General features: G+C 37.0%; 2 protein-coding genes across 2 annotated transcripts; both read right to left on the bottom strand.

The window, feature by feature from the left end:
• Positions 1-3,527: 3,527 nt before the first annotated feature.
• On the bottom strand, positions 3,528-6,625 carry LOC128615801 (receptor-type tyrosine-protein phosphatase U-like). The gene is made up of 4 exons (XM_053638135.1): positions 6,593-6,625; positions 6,029-6,228; positions 4,825-4,960; positions 3,528-3,590 (listed from the first exon to the last, which is right to left on the bottom strand). The coding sequence occupies exons 1-4, from the start codon at positions 6,623-6,625 to the stop codon at positions 3,528-3,530; spliced, it is 432 nt and encodes a 143-aa protein (XP_053494110.1).
• Positions 6,626-7,250: 625 nt separating this feature from the next.
• On the bottom strand, positions 7,251-13,804 carry LOC128615930 (receptor-type tyrosine-protein phosphatase U-like). The gene is made up of 2 exons (XM_053638333.1): positions 13,179-13,804; positions 7,251-7,641 (listed from the first exon to the last, which is right to left on the bottom strand). The coding sequence occupies exons 1-2, from the start codon at positions 13,461-13,463 to the stop codon at positions 7,501-7,503; spliced, it is 426 nt and encodes a 141-aa protein (XP_053494308.1). The 5' UTR covers positions 13,464-13,804; the 3' UTR covers positions 7,251-7,500.
• Positions 13,805-20,694: the final 6,890 nt, after the last annotated feature.

Genomic DNA, 20,694 nt, shown 5'->3' on the forward strand with positions numbered 1-20,694 from the left:
TGCTGCTGGCAATCCATGTATACAGTGTATTCTGAGCAGAGAGGGATGTGTAACACTAAGTTAATGCATGCAAATGGTGACTATTCGAATACAGAATATGTTTTACATTAGCGTTGGCAAAAAGCTATTTTAGCAGAAATGTAATAACAAAAAGTGACACATGGACCACCAATGATGCCTTGTATACGTAGTTTATATGCAGGAGTTGTTTGTTTGCTTCATTTTGTTTTTATTTTTTTGTTCGATAGAGAATTTAGATTTTCAAACACCTGCACAGCAATACAAAATATATGCAAATCAATATTGGTGCCTCATTAAACAGAGAAATCTTAAACCACAACTTGAGATTAACAATGCAAGTTGCTGGTAATGGCACTGCACTGCATTATTAAAGGAAATATTAAACCATTGCAGGAGTTTGCTAAAGGAATCTAAATAATAGTTGTTGCTAATTGGTCAGAAAGCACAACAATACTGTATATCTACAGATATGAGCTGAAACCCATGTTCTAAGCACATAAATTGTAAATTGCTAGTTATCTTTATTTAGACGAGTTTGAAAAGCTATATGAAACTTGACATTCTCGGGCATGTTGCTGCAATAATTTGATAAATTCTTACAGAAACTTAAAGTACAGTACTAACAAGTTTCAACACCTCAATGAAATTGAAAACTTTTGCAAAGGTGCCATTAGCATAGACTACACTATGAGCTGAATTTATAGTCTTGTATACTGTGATGAAGTTCTTTGTACAGCTTTGCAGGCAACTATTTTTCAACCTCCACACTCTGACAGTGCAGCCTGTTCACAGTAATCAGTATGAGGCAGTGATTGAATTTTAACCAACAAAGCACATTTTCCATGATTGCTCATTTCCTTTCCTGTGGTTAAAACCTATTTTTCATTTGTGTCATTCCTGATGGACAGCCACATTCTCTTGGGAAGTTGCACAAAAATGCCACACAGTATGCAGGTTGACTGGTTGTGACTTAATGAACACAAATCTCCACAGCCATGCTCCAAAATCTAGTGGAAAGCCTTCCCAGAAGAGTGGAGGTTATTATAACAGCAAAGGAGGACTAAATCTGGAATGGGATGTTCTACAAGCGCATGGCCATTTAGTGTAACTTTTAATGACCAATCAGTTTTATATAAAAATAGAAAGGATAAAAATAATGGTTAATTTTTGTTAGTTATTTTATATATGGGTCATTAGATCTAGAATTCTGCCTGCTCTAAATCATACACAGAGATAAAGTAGTGCGATAAGATTACATTTATTTGAATGAATTATAATAAATAGTTTTAATAATGAAGCTGTGAGTTTGTATGCAACCATAACAATTGTTTTTGGGACACCTTCCAGCCAATCAGAATTGAGTATTCAGACAACCCATGGTACAATGAGAAATATTAAATAAACGTGCCTGTATTCAAGATTTACTGTATATTTTACTTGCTCGGATCTCATTTTTGGAAGTGTTTAGCTTTATGGTTAAGATGCTAATTACCAGAAGTGTGTCTTCCAACAACATTGACATGAAAGAGAGTAGATTCACGCAGCCTTCACTAACACATCTGTAACAGCATGATTGTGATTGACAGTGATTGTTCTTGGTGCACAATGAACTTGACCATAGTGGATTATTTATTCTATCCATCCTTTTTTAAAAAGTAGCTGGGCTTGTTTAGCATAAATTAAGTGGGTTGTTTTTTTTAACATAAGGATGACTGCTTTTCTGTTTTCCTTGTATGGTATTCGGAAGAAACACGGCATAAGGCCAGTAAGACAACACACACTTGAAACATGAATGCAGCTGCCAATTTGTGTGTAATAACTTGCCACACAACATTCTTATTATGTCATAGATGAGACATTGTCATATAATGCATTGCTCTGTAATAGTTTCACTGTTTGATGGACAGTCGATTTTAGCCTTCCCTAATCTATCTAATATCATGACCTGCCATCTCCACTCTCATGAAGTTTTATCACACAATGGCAGAGAAAGTGTGACATTGGCTAAACACTGGACTGATACTGTAAATGTTTTAATTAGCTACTGTAACTTTGCCAAAGAAACCATGCTCAGCATTGTTTGTAAGCATTCCAAGCATACGCAGAGGAGAATGGAACTGTTAAGAAGATTTAGGGACTCCAAAAACATTCTCTCATGTCCTAGAAAGAAAATCTAGTAGTCTGTCTTTCTATAGATAAAGAGCTGATTAAGGCACATCTAATTAAATGATAAAAGCAAATGAAATAAGAGATTTCCCATATTTACTACAACACTGCTAAGACTTGGATAGTTTAATGTAAAGGAAATCACACACACACACACACACACACACACACACACTCACACATGTTTGTCTTACTATCTTTTGGAGGTCCTTCCATTGATTGAACTCGTCAGCTATTAGTATCCTTTTGGACACACACACATGCACACGCACACAGTTATTTGGTTCTAAATGTTATTTTTCAGTAGGTCATAACTGTCATGGAAGAATATGATAAAAACGAAAAAGCAACATCATAATATTTTATTTCTTCATAATGTGCCTTATTCAGGAAAGAAAACACAACAAATAAATAGAAATTTAAAAAGCATCTCTTCTGACGATTGCTTCGACTTCTTCCCATAACAGCCCCCCCCCCCATTGGTTTTACATTGGTCTGGATGAAAGCAAAAATACTGCACAAGATGGCCAATATAGACCATATCTGAGATTGCAATGGGACAAGGATAGTACAACAGGCATGCTGATGCATGAGTGGTCCTCTTTTTAATACACAGGCACACGAAAACGAATGTACTGGCATGTCAAGACAACATTTAGAAACAGATCTGCAAAATACCCACGTTATTTACACAAATCAATAAATTAACTCAAGACCACCTTTGCATCGCTTCTGGACTGCGGCTGATATACTGACACTGATCCGAAATCCACCTTTCTCACAAAATCTGGTGTATATCACATTTCTTAGCACATTACATATTCATAGTCCATTCAGGGCATTCTTTCTAAAAAGCAAACGGTTGCTTATCCACCATGTGCAGAATATATGAATATACACACTCTACATATATATTGTTTGTTGCTGCAGTCTTGCCATTTTATTGGCTTGGTTAGAATATGATGTCTTTGTCTTGCTCAGTGAATAAGGCAGAGATTGGCTGAGCTCCATGAATCAAAATCAAAGCAGACTGGATAAAGTGTAACCAGGAAATTGACCATTACCTTGTAGAGTATTGGGAATGCCATTTCCTAGTAGAGTCTGCGAGATTATATTTTTGCCTGATGAAACAAAACAAGTATAATACAAAGGTGAAAGAACCAGGACTTCCATGCCTGTATCTCTGCTTGGGTTTTCGGTCTCACCACAGAAAAAAAGGTCCACGAGAAAGGCTCATTCATCCAGGCTTGAGAGACCAGTAACGGAAAGAAAAAAAGACATTGGAGGCCTCCGAAAGGCTTGGTTGCTCTTTCATCATTTTCTGGTCACTGGCTCAGGTGTTATCTGACCTCTAGACAGTCCAGGTACTCCAAAGCCAGGTCATAACAGAACCGATACTGCTCCTGAAATGGAAAATCAAAACAGTATCTATCAGATTTGGCTTCATCTGACATTCTGATAAAGATCAGACTGTCTAAGAAGGGTTATATATCACACATATTTTAGGAGCCTTTCAGAATCCTGAGGGCTTTGAAATCACCCATCAAGAACAAAACAGGCAGCCTAATTTCATATCAGGCCATTTAAATATCAAAGACAGTAGAATCAACCATGTACACTATTTTATTGTATGAGATATTTGCTCACCTACTTTCATTTAACCTATTTTATCAAGCTGGATACAAACAGATTAATTTGTAAATAATTTTCAGGTACATTTACATAAGAAATATGTGTCCAGTCTAAATGTATGTGTAAGGAGACTCACTAATTGGGATAAGCTACTACAATTTTATATATGGATTATGTTGTTTAAATAACTTGTTCATTTCAATTGCACACATGAATTTAAAGAACATTTTGTGAAACCCAGTCATTCCATATTGATATAAAAGCTAGCCATTCACACAAACAAAAGAAATGCCTCCCTATAAAAGTCTGTGCCTGTGCTAGATTATACAGTATTAGTGCACACTGCACAAAATGGGATAGGATATTTAAAGACTGATTTTTTTTTTTTTAATGCATCTTATTTTTTGATTCTGTGCAACACTTTAGAGTCATCACACTTTATTATTATTTTTTTTATTGCTGTGGATGTGAGTGAAAAGAACTCCCATTTCTGCCTTGGAGAAATTCCTCTTCTTTCGTCGTTTAGTCTGCATTTTGTCATTCTCCTCTCTTGCTGAGCTTTGCCTATTAAGGAGTTTTGTAGACATTGATAAATGTAAATCAGCCAAGCTGTGAATGCGCTTGGTCATTTATAGGTGGTTGTCATTTATCAACATATACAGGAGTACAAAAAAAGAATAGTAATACCTTTGTACATTTTTATTTGTCAGTTTGGCCTATGAAACAGGTTTCAGGCATTCACACATTCATACTTTCATACTTCAATGACAATCATGTCATCTTAATGAGTTTTTGGTATTACAAACAGGATAATTTCCCACAACTCAGATCTCAGATGAGGTGTAAAGCCTCTCAGATGTGCCCCTTGAGGTACAACTACTCTTTATACTATTCTGTACAGTACTCTTTTCAAAACAGTCAGTGAATAGTGTACTGAATCTAGTTACAGACTTAGCACTGATGTTTACAAATATGTGGCCATCCAAAACACAATCTGCAATTTACCATGGTCTCCACCATGTTAGTCTTGGAGTTACGGAGAGTCTTGACAGCGTAGAAGACATCCACCATTCTGTGGTGACCAATCATCTCCATTATCATGGTGCAAGCACAGAATGTGCCACTGCGCCCACCTCCATTCCTGAAAGACACACAGTCACACATATCCTTTTTAAACCACTTTAAAGGAGAAAATCACACGTGTGTGTGTATGTGTGTTTGTGGGTGTGTGTGTGCATGCATGCATGCATGTGTTTTGGCGCAGGGTTTAAGCCATTAATTTAGTACAATATACATTAAATGCATAAGTAAGTGACTGTAAAAAAGGCAGCTGGAAAAAAATATTGTGACAAGCATTTAGGCTGCTGTTGGATCATCAAAACAAACAGAATTAAATAATTTTCATTATTCGCAAGTACAGAGAAAATTCCATACCAGAACCAAAAGCAAGCACACCACAAGAAAACACACATTACATAAATACAGTATAGAATACACAGATGATGTTGCTTTTCATTTATAATTTCACACTTTTGTCTTGTTATCTCCTCAATGAAAAACAATCTGCACATATTGTTTTTTATTAAAGATTTTAACACTGAATGTGGGAATGTAATTCCCTGTTGCATTTCATCAGTATGTTGCAATCGGGCCACACTGAAATGCAAAGCTGCAATCCATATGAAGGAATTCCCTTTATATGCACACTGCTTCTTCATTCCTATTGCATCATGTTGCATGTTGTCTCCTGTCACAAATGAAAAGCAATACTTTTTGCGTGTTGTACTTTGCATTTTCCCCTTAGTGTGATTGTAGAATCTTCCCTATATGCAAGAGAAGGGAGCACAGAGAAATATACTTTATGGGGAAAAGACATGGAATAAAAAGATGGCTTGCAATGAAATGAGATTAGTGCTGTGTGATGTTGATAGATAAAGGGCACATTCGTGTGAGGGTTATTAACCTATCTGTAAGACTCATTAACGCTTAAACCAAGAAAAACAGATACAGGCAGAGGAGTTATGACCTCAGGCCAGAGAACAGAGAGCCACAGGCTATGAAAAATGATATACTGAAAGGGTAGGAATGGATTAAGTGCCTAAAGCAGCTTCATCTTTATGGGTGCAGCTGATGAGGGATGAATGGGAGCAGGCAAGATGAGAATTAAAAAATCAGTCTTTAAAAAAAAAAAGAGCTTTACGAAACTCACAGGCAGTGAACTACAATGCGACCATCACCACACTCCCTCTGCCACTTGTGCACTTGGGCCAGCAGAGTGAGGAAGGCCTTTTTGGAGTCTGGGATATCACGATAGGCTGACCAGCGCAGGAACTGGAAATGACGCACCACCAGGTTACCCTCCTGCAGCTTCAAAACCAGAGAGTAAATGATGAAAAGACAGAGAAAAGACTAAACGTGACAGAGCTCATGTTAGTGGTTGCTGCTGTATAAAAAACAAAGGCTGCATCTGAAATAGAGTACTGTCACAGTGCCTACTACGTTCATTTCAGTATCTACTACTCAGCTGTTGATACAGTACGTACTGATCAGTATAAGTGTGTAGCATGAATACAATCTGGACATACTACATCTGCCATGATGGAATTGTCATGTGACCTACAATTTAAAAAGAGCCGACGTGCTGCCTTCCACCATTTTTGATTCTGACAGCTCTTCCGTGGCAGTCCCATTGCATTATGGGATAGCACAGTGTGCATTGCTTCTATACTGCAGCATCTCGGTGGAAGCAGTAAGTCATCTGGGTATTTCTCACCTTCTCTTTTATGAATACCGAGAATTTGGACATACTACTCCTTTGGTGAAATGCTTTTCACCTACTATGTAGAGCCAAATCTCTTTTATACACCATTCTAATAACCTACACCATGCCTCTATTACTCTCACTGAACTTGGCTCTGTTACAAATTTATATAAAAATTTACAAATGGGTAAGAATGGAGTGAGAACGCAGGGTTAGAAGTTGTACTATTTGTATCACTTCACATACAAGAAATAAAAAAAAAACTATTTTTGCTCATTAGAATTCCTACAGACTTTGCATTGCAGAGTCCTGGATGTGAACTCGTCCATCTTGTTCAACATTAACATGATTACCCCGCCCTTGATCTTTCTCAGCAGCCATCCTGACTTCTAGAGTTAATGAAAGGATTAACTCAAGGGGAGTGCCTCATCCTAAGGTTCTCTCTTTGGTCCTCTGAAGAGGCAGGATGAGGATTATTTCTTATGCAATGTACTGTAAGTATGCTTTCCTTACTTGTTAGCTACATTAACTGCAAAACGCCAATGCAAAACTGAATACGGCAACCACAAATGCCAAACACGTCTTGCCTGATCTTTTAGACTCTGTCTGCATGATTACCCAGAGTTTTAAGATGCTGCTGCAGATATACCTGTGCTGAATTAATTTACAAGTCTTCTCTAAAAAGATGAATTAAGCAATTACACTCTTAGTCCATTAGCTATGAAACATTTGCAGTGGACTCGAAAAGAAGTCAGAAGTAGTTAGATGTCAGACTAGCATTTTAATTTTAAGGTCAGCATTTCATGGGGCATTATAATTGAGTGGAACCAGTGTTAACCCCCTCACTGACACCAGCTATAATGGTCTGGATAATAGAGTGCAGATTATATTGTGTAACATTTCATAATCTGTTTTGGCCATTACTGCATACTTACCCGTGTGATGTTATTGACCCGGAACAGCCGAGTGATGACATCATCATCTGTGGACCTGGACAGCAACTCCACTGTCATGGGTCCAAACTGCTGCATGCCCGTCTCAGGCCAGTATTGCAGACAAGGCTGAGAGAAGGAGAGAAAGAGTGATTAAGCAAGTGTATCAAGTGTGCTATTAGGGCAGGTTCAGTCTCTGATGGCATTATTTTTTTTGTACCCACATACAATATTTCTAACAAATTTAGTTGCTTGTGTTTTCTAAATTTTATCTACAAGCCTAATTTAAACCATGGCGATCCTGACTACACCGTTAATATGGATGAATAAACGAATGCTGTGCGTTCAAGTTAATGAACATAGTCTTTGTTTCTACTATAAACAAAGCATGACTTTCTGTCATTCTTACATAAAAAAAAAAACAATCAAAACAAATGAACAGTGCTCCTCCTATTTGTATCTGCATTTGTTGTCTATTCATTCTGAGTGATTTATTCATATTTGGTTACATCCCTCCATCACAGAGTAAACCGCTTTCCATTTTGCAATTCATTCTAATACACAATACGATAAGCTTTGAAGCATATTTGTGCTTAAATTAGCATTTTACAGTGGGAGAAAGATAAGGACACAAGACGCAGAGTTATATGCACACACGGATTATAGCAAGGGGAGAGGAGAGGAAGCTCTGAACACTGGGGAAAAAAATGACTGATTGGGAAAAAGGGAGAAAAAAAAGCATTTAATCGGTGAAGAGAATTAATTTGTGCCACCTTGATTTCCTCAATTTTTCAGTTGTTGCCTAAAGAGATAGAGGAGACCTAACGGACTTTTTTCTTAATACTGTGGCTTCAAAAGCAACAGTCAATGTCAGGCTGCTTTTAACATCTGAAACACACAAACAGATAGAGGGAGGGGAGCAAGGTTGAAGTGACAGGGGCAGGGGAAGTGCTAGAAGCATGTTAATACCTTGTCACAGTGATGGAAGTGAATAAACAGGGTGGAGGGAGGAAATGAATATTTACACATACACACGTTTAGCAAAACACACACACACACACACACACACACACACAAACACACGCACACACAACATGATTACAGTGGGTCAGGAAATGTGAGAAGCAATCTGTTGCATGAAGTAAAAAAGGTGATTGCCAGAGTGATGCTAACAACTGTTTTCCAAACACTCACATACATAGAAAATAAATGTCTTCAAATGGAGGGCAAGCAAGATACTAAAAAGACAGAAACTGTGCTAAAAACAGCTCTTTGTAAATACAGTTGAGGTCATAAGTTTACACATGCTTTGCAGTATGTGCAAAATGTTAACAATTTAAAATAAGGATGGATCATAAAAATTTCATTTTGGTTTGATTTAGTTCTGCACTGAATAAGCTATTTCATATAACAGATGTTTACATATAGTCCACAAGACACAATAATACCTGAATTTACACAACTGAACTAGTCAAAAAGTTTACATAAGCTTGATTCTTAATACTGTGTGTTGTTACCTGGATGATCAACGACTGTTTTTATGTTTTGTGAGAGTTGTTCATGAGTCCCTTGTTTGTCCTAAGCAATTAAACCCTTTTGACCCCTTTCCAACAGGGGCTATATGATGTTAAGATCCCTCTTTTCACACTGAGGATAACTGAGGGACTCGTACACAAGTATTACAAAACGTGCAAATATTCACTGATGCTCAAGAAGGCAACACAATACATTAAGAGCATCCTGTTCAACAGCCTGTTCAACTTTTGAACAGGATGGTCAGTGTAAATTGTTATTATTTTGTCTTCTGAATGGAAAAAAAAAAACATCTTTAAAGAAAATAATAATTTACATCGATCATCCTGTTCAAAAGTTCATACCACCTGATTCTTAATGTATCGTGCTGCCTTCTTGAAAATCACCTTTTGTTTGTCAGTTTGCCCAGCTTTACTTTAAGCGTTTTGTCTTACACAATGGTATGGTATTGGTATCGAACAATCTACAAAAGAAGAACAAAAAGAATGTGTTTAAAAACACCACCGTTTTTGTATGATACAACATCTGAATATATCAAAATTATATTAAGTGACTCCTAACCATTTCACCACTGAAAGGATGATCATGAGAGAACGTGCACACATAGCTTACTGTTACTTTCATGTACAAGAATAGGTGGCAGTTAAAATACATGCTGTGAGTAAGGTATATGGTCTAATTTACATTTTATGGTCGTAAATTATTTCAATTTCAGAGTCGTATGCTATTTAAATTAACAGTATTTAATCAGCTTGCTTCATTCATACTCAATACTTAAAGTGACCTTAAAACATCATCGTAATCATTTCACCAAAAACATTTCATTTTGATGAACTGTGCAGTTAATTTATGCTTGCAATACAACTATATTTAGATTATGACATTTATTTTCCAAGAAAAAGTGTTTTTTAAACACTTACTGTATCTCCCATGCTATCTCCATTGCATTCAGACGATTGAGTGCATGACTACATGGTATTTCCCGCATTTAGCCTATTAGGCACGCTCATGCATTGACAATAGTATGACCAATTTTAGGGGTGGTCATTTTCTTTCACACAGACTGAGCAATGCAAACTATTTTTCACTATAAAAACTTAGTAATATGTGAAAATTACTTTTTTTATTTTTTTATATTAAAGCAACAAGGAGACATACCAAATACTAAGAAACTCATGTAAATATTTCTAAGATTCTACTTTTAAAAAGTTGCTGCTGATAATATGATTTGTAATTAAAACCTTTGTGTTAAAATGAAAAATGAATGGCAAAGAAAGCATTTTCACTAGTACTCTCAGACCTTTGGACCCCATTGTATATCATTTTAGGAAAACATGCTGATTTCCATTTAATGATTGTTTGCAGAAATTGTTTTAGTGATTTGAAGTGTTTCCTGATACAGTATTTGTGATGGGAAACGACTGTATTTTTAAATATTTTCCATATACTGACAACTTTAGTAGATTGTTTGTCGATATGTGAAATGTTGTGAGAATCTACACTGGAAGCATTTTTAACAAGAAAAGCAATGCAATTACGCATAAATTTTGTGACATTTGGCATCATTTATCATGTGCCTCTGCAACAACAAACCAATATAAAACAGACTAGTGGGATAAGCAGTATGCTGTTGCTGTGCTGAAATCTTCCTGCCCCTCAGCGGGAATGTGTATTTCCTCCACTACCCCTAACATCTGTTCTCTCTAATAATGCCTGTTTCTAACAGGAAAAAATTGTACCCTCTTTTTATTAGGCATAACATGCACATTCAGCTTTAAACAAAGTCTGTGTAAAATTCAAATGCTTCAAGTCATATACAGTGTGGTATAATCTCACATAAGACCATAATATTTAATGTCAGCTATGTATACAAAATAAATGCATTCCAAAAAATGCTTTCATTTAGAAACATTATGGAAATAAAGAAGAAAGATTTGAGCAACACTGGCAGAGTGGTGCAGCTGGATTAAGGAGATGGAATGTTGGATTAAGGGATTAAAGGTGACATCTTTATTTAATTGTAAACTATAGCACATTAAATGGGCTGTGACTTTAATTTCATGTGACACGGATAATGCATGTAGATCCATAATCCACTGTGGATATTTATGGCAAGAGAAGAATTATAGCCTACACTGCAAAAAAAGGAATTTTAAGAAAGTAAAAAAAAAGCCTTGTTTCTGGGAAATGAGTCTTATTTTTTGTGTAAAAAGAAAAATAATCTGGTCAAGAATGTTCTTATTTTAAGTAATCTCATTTTAAGAAAATATATCTAACTTTGTATTAATAAGATATTCCAACTAATATTGAATTTAACCAGTAACAAGCAGAGGAATAAGCTTTCCTTATATTAAGACTATTTTTTCAATGAAGCAGCTATGTGTCATGGTTATGCTGAAATCCACACTGAACTATATTACCCATCAGTCCCAGTATGTCACATGGCCATGTCACATGTCCCAATGATCACTCACACCTGTCGGGTGTGTTAGCAGGAAAGTTAGCAATTTAATGTGGGCAGTGTTAACAGGCTGAGGTAAGTTTTTTTGCCGTTAGTTTGGCCAGCTAAGGTATGATGGAGATCACAAAAGAGTCACAAGGCTCTGAAACCCAACGCCCATCGGCTGAGAAGAGAGCAAGCCGTGAGCGGAGCTGCCTGATTGTAAAGTGCTCACAATGCACACCGTCAGCCCCCTCAAGGACCACTGTGGCATGCTCCATCCCCAGACACTTCACACCGAAAGTGTGTCCACCCCCCAACCCCCACCCAGAATGAAATAGGAGCACAGAATAACACACTTCCTGAACCCATACTTTTCTTTTCTTTTTTTTTAATCATTTTTTGAGAGCGTTTCACACACATGACACGCGAAACCTGACCATGTCACCTGACCACAGCAGGGTGGGATTTCACACAGACACAGTGTGAAGCTCATGCAATGTTGAGTTCCCTTTGAAAGGGAACTAGATTTAATCTTGCTTGTTTCAAGAAAGGCATTTTCTTGCCATTTAAGAAACCCAATATTATTCAGTGTACTGCCGATCAGGGGTGTATACTTCTATTATTTCCATTCCATGCTATTAAGAAAATCATGGATGTTTGTTATATACTTGAATGTCTTTATGGAAATGTGTTGAATACAAACTTTTTTACTGACGAAACAAAACTTACGAGACAGCTGCTCTCAGAATTGATATCATTACAAAAAAGTTGTTTAGCACAAAATGGCTATATAATAAAGTTGCCAGCAGAAAAGTCTGCAAGCATTGGAAGAATTTATGACTTGCACTGCATTTTTAACAAAAGTCAATGGAAACTAAGTTAATTTGAAAGAATTTATGGAATTAAATTTGTGCCAAAAGTACTGAACGTAACTTTTCATGAAACAAACAAAATTATTATAAAAATTATTACAAGAAAGAAGAAAAACACTCATGAATGCGCTGTGAGAGTTTTCGTTAACAGTGAATTACTCTCATTGGCTAGTGAGATTTAGATAGACAGTTCCCTGACCTGGAAGTAGAGACTTCAGTGTAGCGAATTGTGGAGCACATTCTGGATGTGGTTCACTGTATAGTTATAGTGTTTGTACTTTGTAGTGGAAATTTTACTTACTTACTTAGTCAGCAGATTAGTTCATAATTAATATTTAAGGTTTGGGTAGTCTCATACAACTATAATTTTGAGATGAGCTCTCAAGAGTGGCATGGAGCATCGTCGTCATCATCATCACCGTCATCCTCCTCAGCTGGACACTCGAGCTGTCAATCCAAATCTCACTAGCAAATAAGAGTAAATCGCTGTTAAGCCTCAAGCCTCACCTACATGTCCAATTTGTGCCAAAATGGCGAGCGTAAACTTCTGGAGAGTAAACAAAAAGTTTGAAAGCGTAAACAAGAACTCTGGCAGCGCATTCATAAACCATAATTAGTGAGAAGGAAGCTAAGAAAACTCTTTAAAAAAAAAAAAGAATGCTGTTCATTTGAAGACCATGTTAAATTTTTGCCATTGAGTTCACAGTGTTCAGTTTCAGAGTGTTTTCCTTCTTTCTCAGTGTATATTTTTTTCATTTCTTGAAAAGTTACGTTCAATACTTTGGCACAAATTCCATAGGAATTCTGTGTCAACACACCCAGGCAGAGTTGGACTGGTTGATCTGGTTGAGCATGACGATGGAGGTGCAGCCATAATCAAAAACCAGCCTCCAGAAGTCTCCAGTGGTAATGGGCAGTGGATGAGGCGTCACCACAAAGGCAGCTGGCCGAAGGAAACTATCCATCAGTGCTGCGTTGATGTAGTCACTGCCGTCCACCTCTGTGGTGACAAGAAAGGCCAGGGCTCGGTCAGGAGGCAGCACATCCATGCTCCTGTTCTTCTCTCGGTTTCTGGGCAGCAGCGACACACTGCACTCCTCCATGTCCAAATGAGGCGTCACGGAGTTCAGCGTCTGACAGTCGGAAAACAAAATAAGCAAAAGTGACTAAACGGACCAGGCAAAGAGGGAAAATGGAAAAGAATGCTTGGTGGAAGAGGAGAAAATTGGTGAATATCAAAATCAGAAAACAAAATCTTCTTGTCACAAGTAAAAAAAAAAAAAAAAGTACTCATGAATTGGTGTCATAATTGGTGTTTCAGGGTTTTTTCTTCCTTTTGTTGTGCTGTATTATGAACACCAGTATTTCTCACCAAGTATGAGACAAAAACAGGACAATAATTAATAGATATTCTTATTATCTGCATACTGGTATCAAACAGCTAACGTTACCATACGAACCTGTGACCTGGTGGCTGGAAACATCTGCTATGTTACCAGAATTCCTAAACAGATTCAACAAGTTCTCTTCAGATTCATGGATGCATAATCCATGATTATGGATGACTGTTTTCTAAGCAGTTCAATGTCTTTAGATAACATCAGATCAAGCCATTTCATTGAGACTTTAAGTTACAGATACAGTTTCACAGAAACTGCTGATCTCCTGGGACTTTCACACACATCATTCTCTACACAGAATGGCGTGAAAAACAAGACACATCCAGTCAGCAGCAGTTCTGTGGACAGTAACCCCTTGTTGATGAAAAAGGTCATAGGAGATGGAACAGAATGGTTACAGCAAGGCTTTGGTAACTCAAATAACCACTCTTTACAACTGTGGTGATCAGAAAAGTATCTCACAACAATGAGAAACCTGCTGAATCTTGAAGCGGATGGGCTACAACAGCAGACGTTCCACTCCTGTCCAGGCTCTTTTTTTGGAATTGGGATCGTCACGGATGATGTGGTTCATTGAAGTTCTGGCTTCATGACATGAAATCATTTCCCTATTGCAAGTATGTGTATGCTATTTTTTATAATAAAAAAAATCTCACTGATTAAAATTCCTATAAATTGCATTTGAGATCAGCTTGAGGAGCCGGAAAAAGCTCTCAGCATGTAGATCTCTGATCATGCTGGTGCACGAAGGGTTATCTTTTCACTAGAAAGAGCATGAGTACTAATAAGGCTTTAATAGTAGCACAGATAAAGGACTTGTATCTCCAGAAAGCAGACAGTGAGAACGTTCTAATATTCAGATATAATGATTTAGATTGCAGGGTAAGTGCTTTGGCTGATTATAATGGTGTTTATAATGAACCAGCACATTATGAGTCCATCAAAGAATGGGATTTGAATGACAATAGTGTAGATTACTGAAGCTGTGATGGATAATGTCCATCACTCGTTGATGGGGCTTTCCAAAATAGCATACACAGCATTACGATCATCTAGGTATAGCAATGTAGTGATGGAATGGCATGCAGTGCAGTCCTGGAACACATTTCATTAGCTACTCAGAAAAGAAGTCAGTAATATTTTAACACAAAGAAAACACAGTTAAAGGCAGAATTTCTACTTATTTGATGCTCAATATATGTATATGTACAGTGAGGGAAAAAAGTATTTGATCCCCTGCTGATTTTGTACGTTTGCCCACTGACAAAGAAATGATCAGTCTATAATTTTAATGGTAGATTTATTTGAACAGTGAGAGACAGAATAACAACAAAGAAATCCAGAAAAAACCCATGTCAAAAATGTTATAAATTGATTTGCATTTTAATGAAGGAAATATGTATTTGACCCCTCTGCAAAACATGACTTAGTACTTGGTGGCAAAACCCTTGTTGGCAATCACAAAGGTCAGACGTTTCTTGTAGTTGGCCACCAGGTTTGCACACATCTCAGGAGGGATTTTGTCCCACTCCTCTTTGCAGATCTTCTCCAAGTCATTAAGGTTTCGAGGCTGACGTTTGGCAACTCGAACCTTCAGCTCCCTCCACAGATTTTCTATGGGATTAAGGTCTGGAGACTGGCTAGGCCACTCCAGGACCTTAATATGCTTCTTCTTGAGCCACTCCTTTGTTGCCTTGGCCATGTGTTTTGGGTCATTGTCATGCTGGAATACCCATCCACGACCCATTTTCAATGCCCTGGCTGAGGGAAGGAGGTTCTCACCCAAGATTTGACGGTACATGGCCCCGTCCATCGTCCCTTTGATGCGGTGAAGTTGTCCTGTCCCCTTAGCAGAAAAACACCCCCAAAGCATAATGTTTCCACCTCCATGTTTGACGGTGGGGATGGTGTTCTTGGGGTCATAGGCAGCATTCCTCCTCCTCCAAACAGGGCGAGTTGAGTTGAAGCCAAAGAGCTCCATTTTGGTCTCATCTGACCACAACACTTTCACCCAGTTGTCCTCTGAATCATTCAGATGTTCATTGGGAAACTTCAGACGGGCATGTATATGTGCTTTCTTGAGCAGGGGGACCTTGCGGGCGCTGCAGGAATTCAGTCCTTCACGGCGTAGTGTGTTACCAATTGTTTTCTTGGTGACTATGGTCCCAGCTGCCTTGAGATCATTGACAAGATCCTCCCGTGTAGTTCTGGGCTGATTCCTCACTGTTGTCATGATCATTGCAACTCCACGAGGTGAGATCTTGCATGGAGCCCCAGGCCGAGGGAGATTGACAGTTCTTTTGTGTTTCTTCCATTTGCGAATAATCGCACCAACTGTTGTTACCTCCTCACCAAGCTGCTTGGCAATAGTCTTGTAGCCCATTCCAGACTTGTGTAGGTCTACAGTCTTGTCCCTGACATCCTTGGAGAGCTCTTTGGTCTTGGCCATGGTGGAGAGTTTGGAATCTGATTGATTGATTGCTTCTGTGGACAGGTGTCTTTTATACAGGTAACAAGCTGAGATTAGGAGCACTCCCTTTAAGAGTGTGCTCCTAATCTCAGCTTGTTACCTGTATAAAAGACACCTGGGAGCCAGAAATCTTTCTGATTGAGAGGGGGTCAAATACTTATTTCCCTCATTAAAATCCAAATCAATTTATAACATTTTTGACATGCGTTTTTCTGGATTTTCTTGTTGTTATTCTGTCTCTCACTGTTCAAATAAACCTACCATTAAAATTATAGACTGATCATTTCTTTGTCAGTGGGCAAACGTACAAAATCAGCAGGGGATCAAATACTTCTTTCCCTCACTGTACATGTATATGTATATGTATATGTACTTATATGTATGCTCAATAAAAAATAAATTAGGCAAATAATGTTAGTATTAACATAGTTAGTAGTAAAATGGATATTATAGCAATATGTAAAAGCTACATAAAGCCATAATCAGTTTTTATAGTACCAGAATAATTGAGGTAAATAAAATGCACACATTTTTACCCTTACCCAACATGTTTGCTGTCCAATATTTACTTCTTAGGCTTTGCACTGAAGCTATAAGGCTAATGTAGCTAGTCAAATCCATTTCAAATTCACTTCTTTAAATTCAGATAAAAAAATTCAAAACACTACATCCAGGGACGTCAGTAATGCAAAGGAGCACAGATTTGATCGGCACTATTTCAGCCAATGATATAGTGTTTTAAAATTTAAATCTGAATTTGAAGAACTGAATTTGAAATGGATTATGCAACCAAAAATGTAATCAGATTTTTTTTAAATTAACATCTGATTATTATATAAGCCATGGTATACAAAATGATTTAATACAAAATATCACTTAAAGTGTCAAATTTCTGATTCGATACAATCAGATTCACTGAACATCTGTCTTCCATCTATCTTTTATTCATTTCCAAAATGTGCAACTATATGTTTAAAAAGCAATAAGATCTTTAAATGTCAGAAAGAAGTTTACATCTATTACTTTTGTTACAGTATAAAAAACAAATAAATTGCCGTCAGAGTTATCCTTTAAAGCTCCAATGATGATCTGACAGAGCTCCAGACATCTCACAAACACACATCAGTATACAAATAGAAACAAAACAAAATATTTTACTATGAAGTTTATCTGCAGTGTACAAGTTTCACAGGCCTTTTCTTTAAAGGCTAAAGACACGTACCTGGAACTCTTCTCTGAGCTGAGAGGTGTTGCTCTGAGTATCAACCCTTAGTATGTCTTTGTAGGTGAGAGCAAACTCACTGACTGGGATGGCTGTCTCGCCACACAGGCATGCCTCTAGGATGGCGTCATGAATAAACACATACTGCTCCTAGAAAAAGAGTAGTAAAAGTGTGTAAAGAAGATAAAAATAATCCAAATTTGTCTGTTTAAAATATTAGACATGTAACATTCATTCCTTCGTTCATTCATCTTTATCTGGCTTTGTCTTGATCATGGTGGATCTGGAGCCTATCCCAGGAACACTGGGTGTGAAGCAGGAATACACCAAAGATGGGACAAATTCCATGCGCACACACACACACATGCAAACTCTTTTACACTTAGGGGCAACTCTACCATCATGTTTTTAAAGGTGGAAGGAAACCGGGAAAGAACCCATAAAATAACAAGGAAGAAAAAACAACAACAAATTAAAAAATAAATTAACAAGTCAGAAAACACAACAATAAGTCAGACAAAACAGAAAAGGTAGGTATATTTTGCGAATGGATTACGTACTGTTGATTGGACGATACATGTGTCAATCAAGATATACAGGAAGTACAGCAGGCTACGGCACTACCTGCAGTAACCACATAATATCATTACTTTTTACACGCAACTTGTGTTTCTGCTGAAGCGCTAATCACATTGTCCGGTAGCCGAATAACTGTCCTGGTCCATGCAGCTCTGTTCTTATAGCATTCCTTTCTGTATTTTAATGGGGAATAGTTTTTTTTTAACCCTCTAAATGGACCTGTGTCCTTTAGGTGTGTTTGTAGAGAGTGCAAACTAATCTTTATGTCATGGTATGTTAATATCATATCCAAAATCCTGGCATATGAATGTCTTTCCTCAAAGTAGCGCTGAATAAATTCCATTTTCTCCTTTCTTGCCAATGTAAACTTTTATTTTCTAAGATTTAAAATTTCACTATGGACAAAAAATGGTTTAAAGTAGACACAGAAGTCCACTAATGTACAAGAAACAAAGTTGTTTACAATTTCTTACTTCCTGTATATCTTGATTGACAGATGTGTCGTCCAAACAGTGGCAAGTAATCCATTCGCAAAATATACCTACCTCTTCCCTTTTGTCCAACTTGTAATTGTGTTTTCTGACTTGTTAATTTGTTTTTAGATTTACCATTGTGTTTATAATTTGTTGTTTTGTTTTTGGATTTGTGATTTGTTTTGCACTTCTTAGCCACCGTACTTCTTTGCATTTTGTAAAGAATAGTCATTTTCAATTTATGTGCAATTTTATCTCCTGGATGAATCAACATAAAAAAAACAGAAAACAGTAATCTGCCATTGACATTTAAATAAAGTACATCGATCACTGAGGAAAGCGATCTCCATCTCTACAGTTCTTTGGGAGATTATAAAGTAGGCGGAACACAATAATAGCTTCTTTCTTGAGACAGGGTTCATGTGTTTTTTTTATTTAAATGTTGGTAGGAATTGGTAGGAATTAATTTTCATGGTTAAATGGTGAGATCAATATTAAGGCCGAAAACAAATAAAATGAGATAAATTCTTTTTTTTTTTTTGCAGAAAACATCTTCTGAATGATTGTTTGTTTGAGCACATTTTTGTCAATGATTTTAACATCATATACAGCATTTCACCAAAAAAGCAACAGAAATTGTAAATCATGCACTCTCTATAATATAATTTTATTATATTATAATTTTATTTATCCCAATGAAATCTCTCTGGCTCATTAAACTCTTATGGAGATTTCATTGGGATTCATTCAAACTCGAATCTAAGCTAGCTTTATTATTTTTTTATTATACATTCATTCATTTGTAACTGTGAATTGTACTTATAAAGTGTTATTTGTCCTCTTTAAACATTGACTAACTTATTACAGTCCTCTGTGTATTATATTTTATTGTAATTTTATTTCTTTGTCTGTAAATATCTAGTGAAAAATGTTTGGCATAAAAAAAATCACTGGTCAGGACATCTAAAGAAATACTAGACCTGATTATAGGGCTCAAAATGGGGTGGTCTCAGAATAATTCACAAACGTATGGATAAATTCAGATAACGGTCATTAAGACCAAACTCAATATAAAATATAAATATAAAATGGGTGCTCTTGACAATCCACATTAAAAAGGAAACAGTTACTGTGTTTGAAATATTTAATACCAATGTTCTTTTAAAACATTCTAATCACAAAATCACTACAGTGCTTGCATAGTCAGTCAGGGAAGCTTTCACTTTACTTACTAAAAGCTTATACAAATTAGTATAATGTATCAGAACAGTATTATTTATTTATAAGACATGAAATACAGACTATTCTGTTCTGTTTCCAGTAGGTATGCAGTAAGCCACAAACGTACACGTACAAGTAAGACACGTGGAAAGTTTGACATGTGGTACAAATTTGCATTACACAGTAAATCTAACTCACAATTTGCAAATTTTATGTTTGCCTTACCTCGGTTTGAATCATGTTGATGCGCCGCGAGCAGAGCGTCTTGACGCAGTTGTAGATGTCTACCACTCCCTCACACTCTGCCATGTCCAGCATCACATCCAGGACAATGTAGCAACCAGTTCGCCCAGCACCCATGCTGCACACAGAGATACAAAACAAGAACTAACTGTGATTAGCTATTTGTAATAGGTAAAGGTGGTTGGACTTGTTATAATCTTAATGAGATTGTGCCACACATTTGAGAAGGTTCCTCTGATTAATCTAATAAATGTTGGTAAAATTATACACCTTTGTGGCTGATTCGGATACCTTCTAAGGTAAAACAACTAACTCTCCTGGTCAAGACTTAAAGGGATCATTCATCCAAAAATGAAATTTCTGTCATCAATTATTTACCCTCATGTCGTTCCAAACCATAAGGTATTCATTCGTCTTCGGAACACAAATGAAGACATTTTTAATGAAACCTGGGAGATTTCTGTCCCTCCATTTACAAGAGGTGGATTCACAAGAGAACCATGGCGCATACGTGTTGCGTTGAAGTGAGAGTGGCCGTTTTTTTTGTCAAGAGCGGACAAAGAAATGCAAGTCCTCCTGTATGTTGAAATCTGCAGACATCTTTGTTACAATGATTGTTCTATGTGACTCGGTTTGTGTACAGTGTTCCTCTTCCTCTGCTGTAAACAGTGCAGCGCTTCTGGGTCCAGTTTATCAAGAGAACGTGAGAGCGGACTTTGTAACAAA

The sequence above is a fragment of the Ictalurus furcatus genome, chromosome 12 (assembly GCF_023375685.1).
Source record: "Ictalurus furcatus strain D&B chromosome 12, Billie_1.0, whole genome shotgun sequence".
NCBI lineage: Eukaryota > Metazoa > Chordata > Actinopteri > Siluriformes > Ictaluridae > Ictalurus > Ictalurus furcatus.

What these genes read in the sequence shown, in the direction of transcription:
- LOC128615930 (XM_053638333.1), bottom strand. Translation starts at nt 13,463, where the DNA reads ATGGAGGAGTGCAGTGTGTCGCTGCTGCCCAGAAACCGAGAGAAGAAC. An exon ending in ACCAGTCCAACTCTGCCTGG is followed by an intron (nt 7,642 to 13,178) that starts GTGTGTTGACAC and finishes TCCTTCTCTCAG; the next exon opens with CCTTGTCTGCAATACTGGCC.
- LOC128615801 (XM_053638135.1), bottom strand. Translation starts at nt 6,625, where the DNA reads ATGTCCAAATTCTCGGTATTCATAAAAGAGAAG. An exon ending in CGCATTGTAGTTCACTGCCT is followed by an intron (nt 4,961 to 6,028) that starts GTGAGTTTCGTA and finishes TGTGTCTTTCAG; the next exon opens with GAATGGAGGTGGGCGCAGTG. An exon ending in CTAACATGGTGGAGACCATG is followed by an intron (nt 3,591 to 4,824) that starts GTAAATTGCAGA and finishes TTTCCATTTCAG; the next exon opens with GAGCAGTATCGGTTCTGTTA.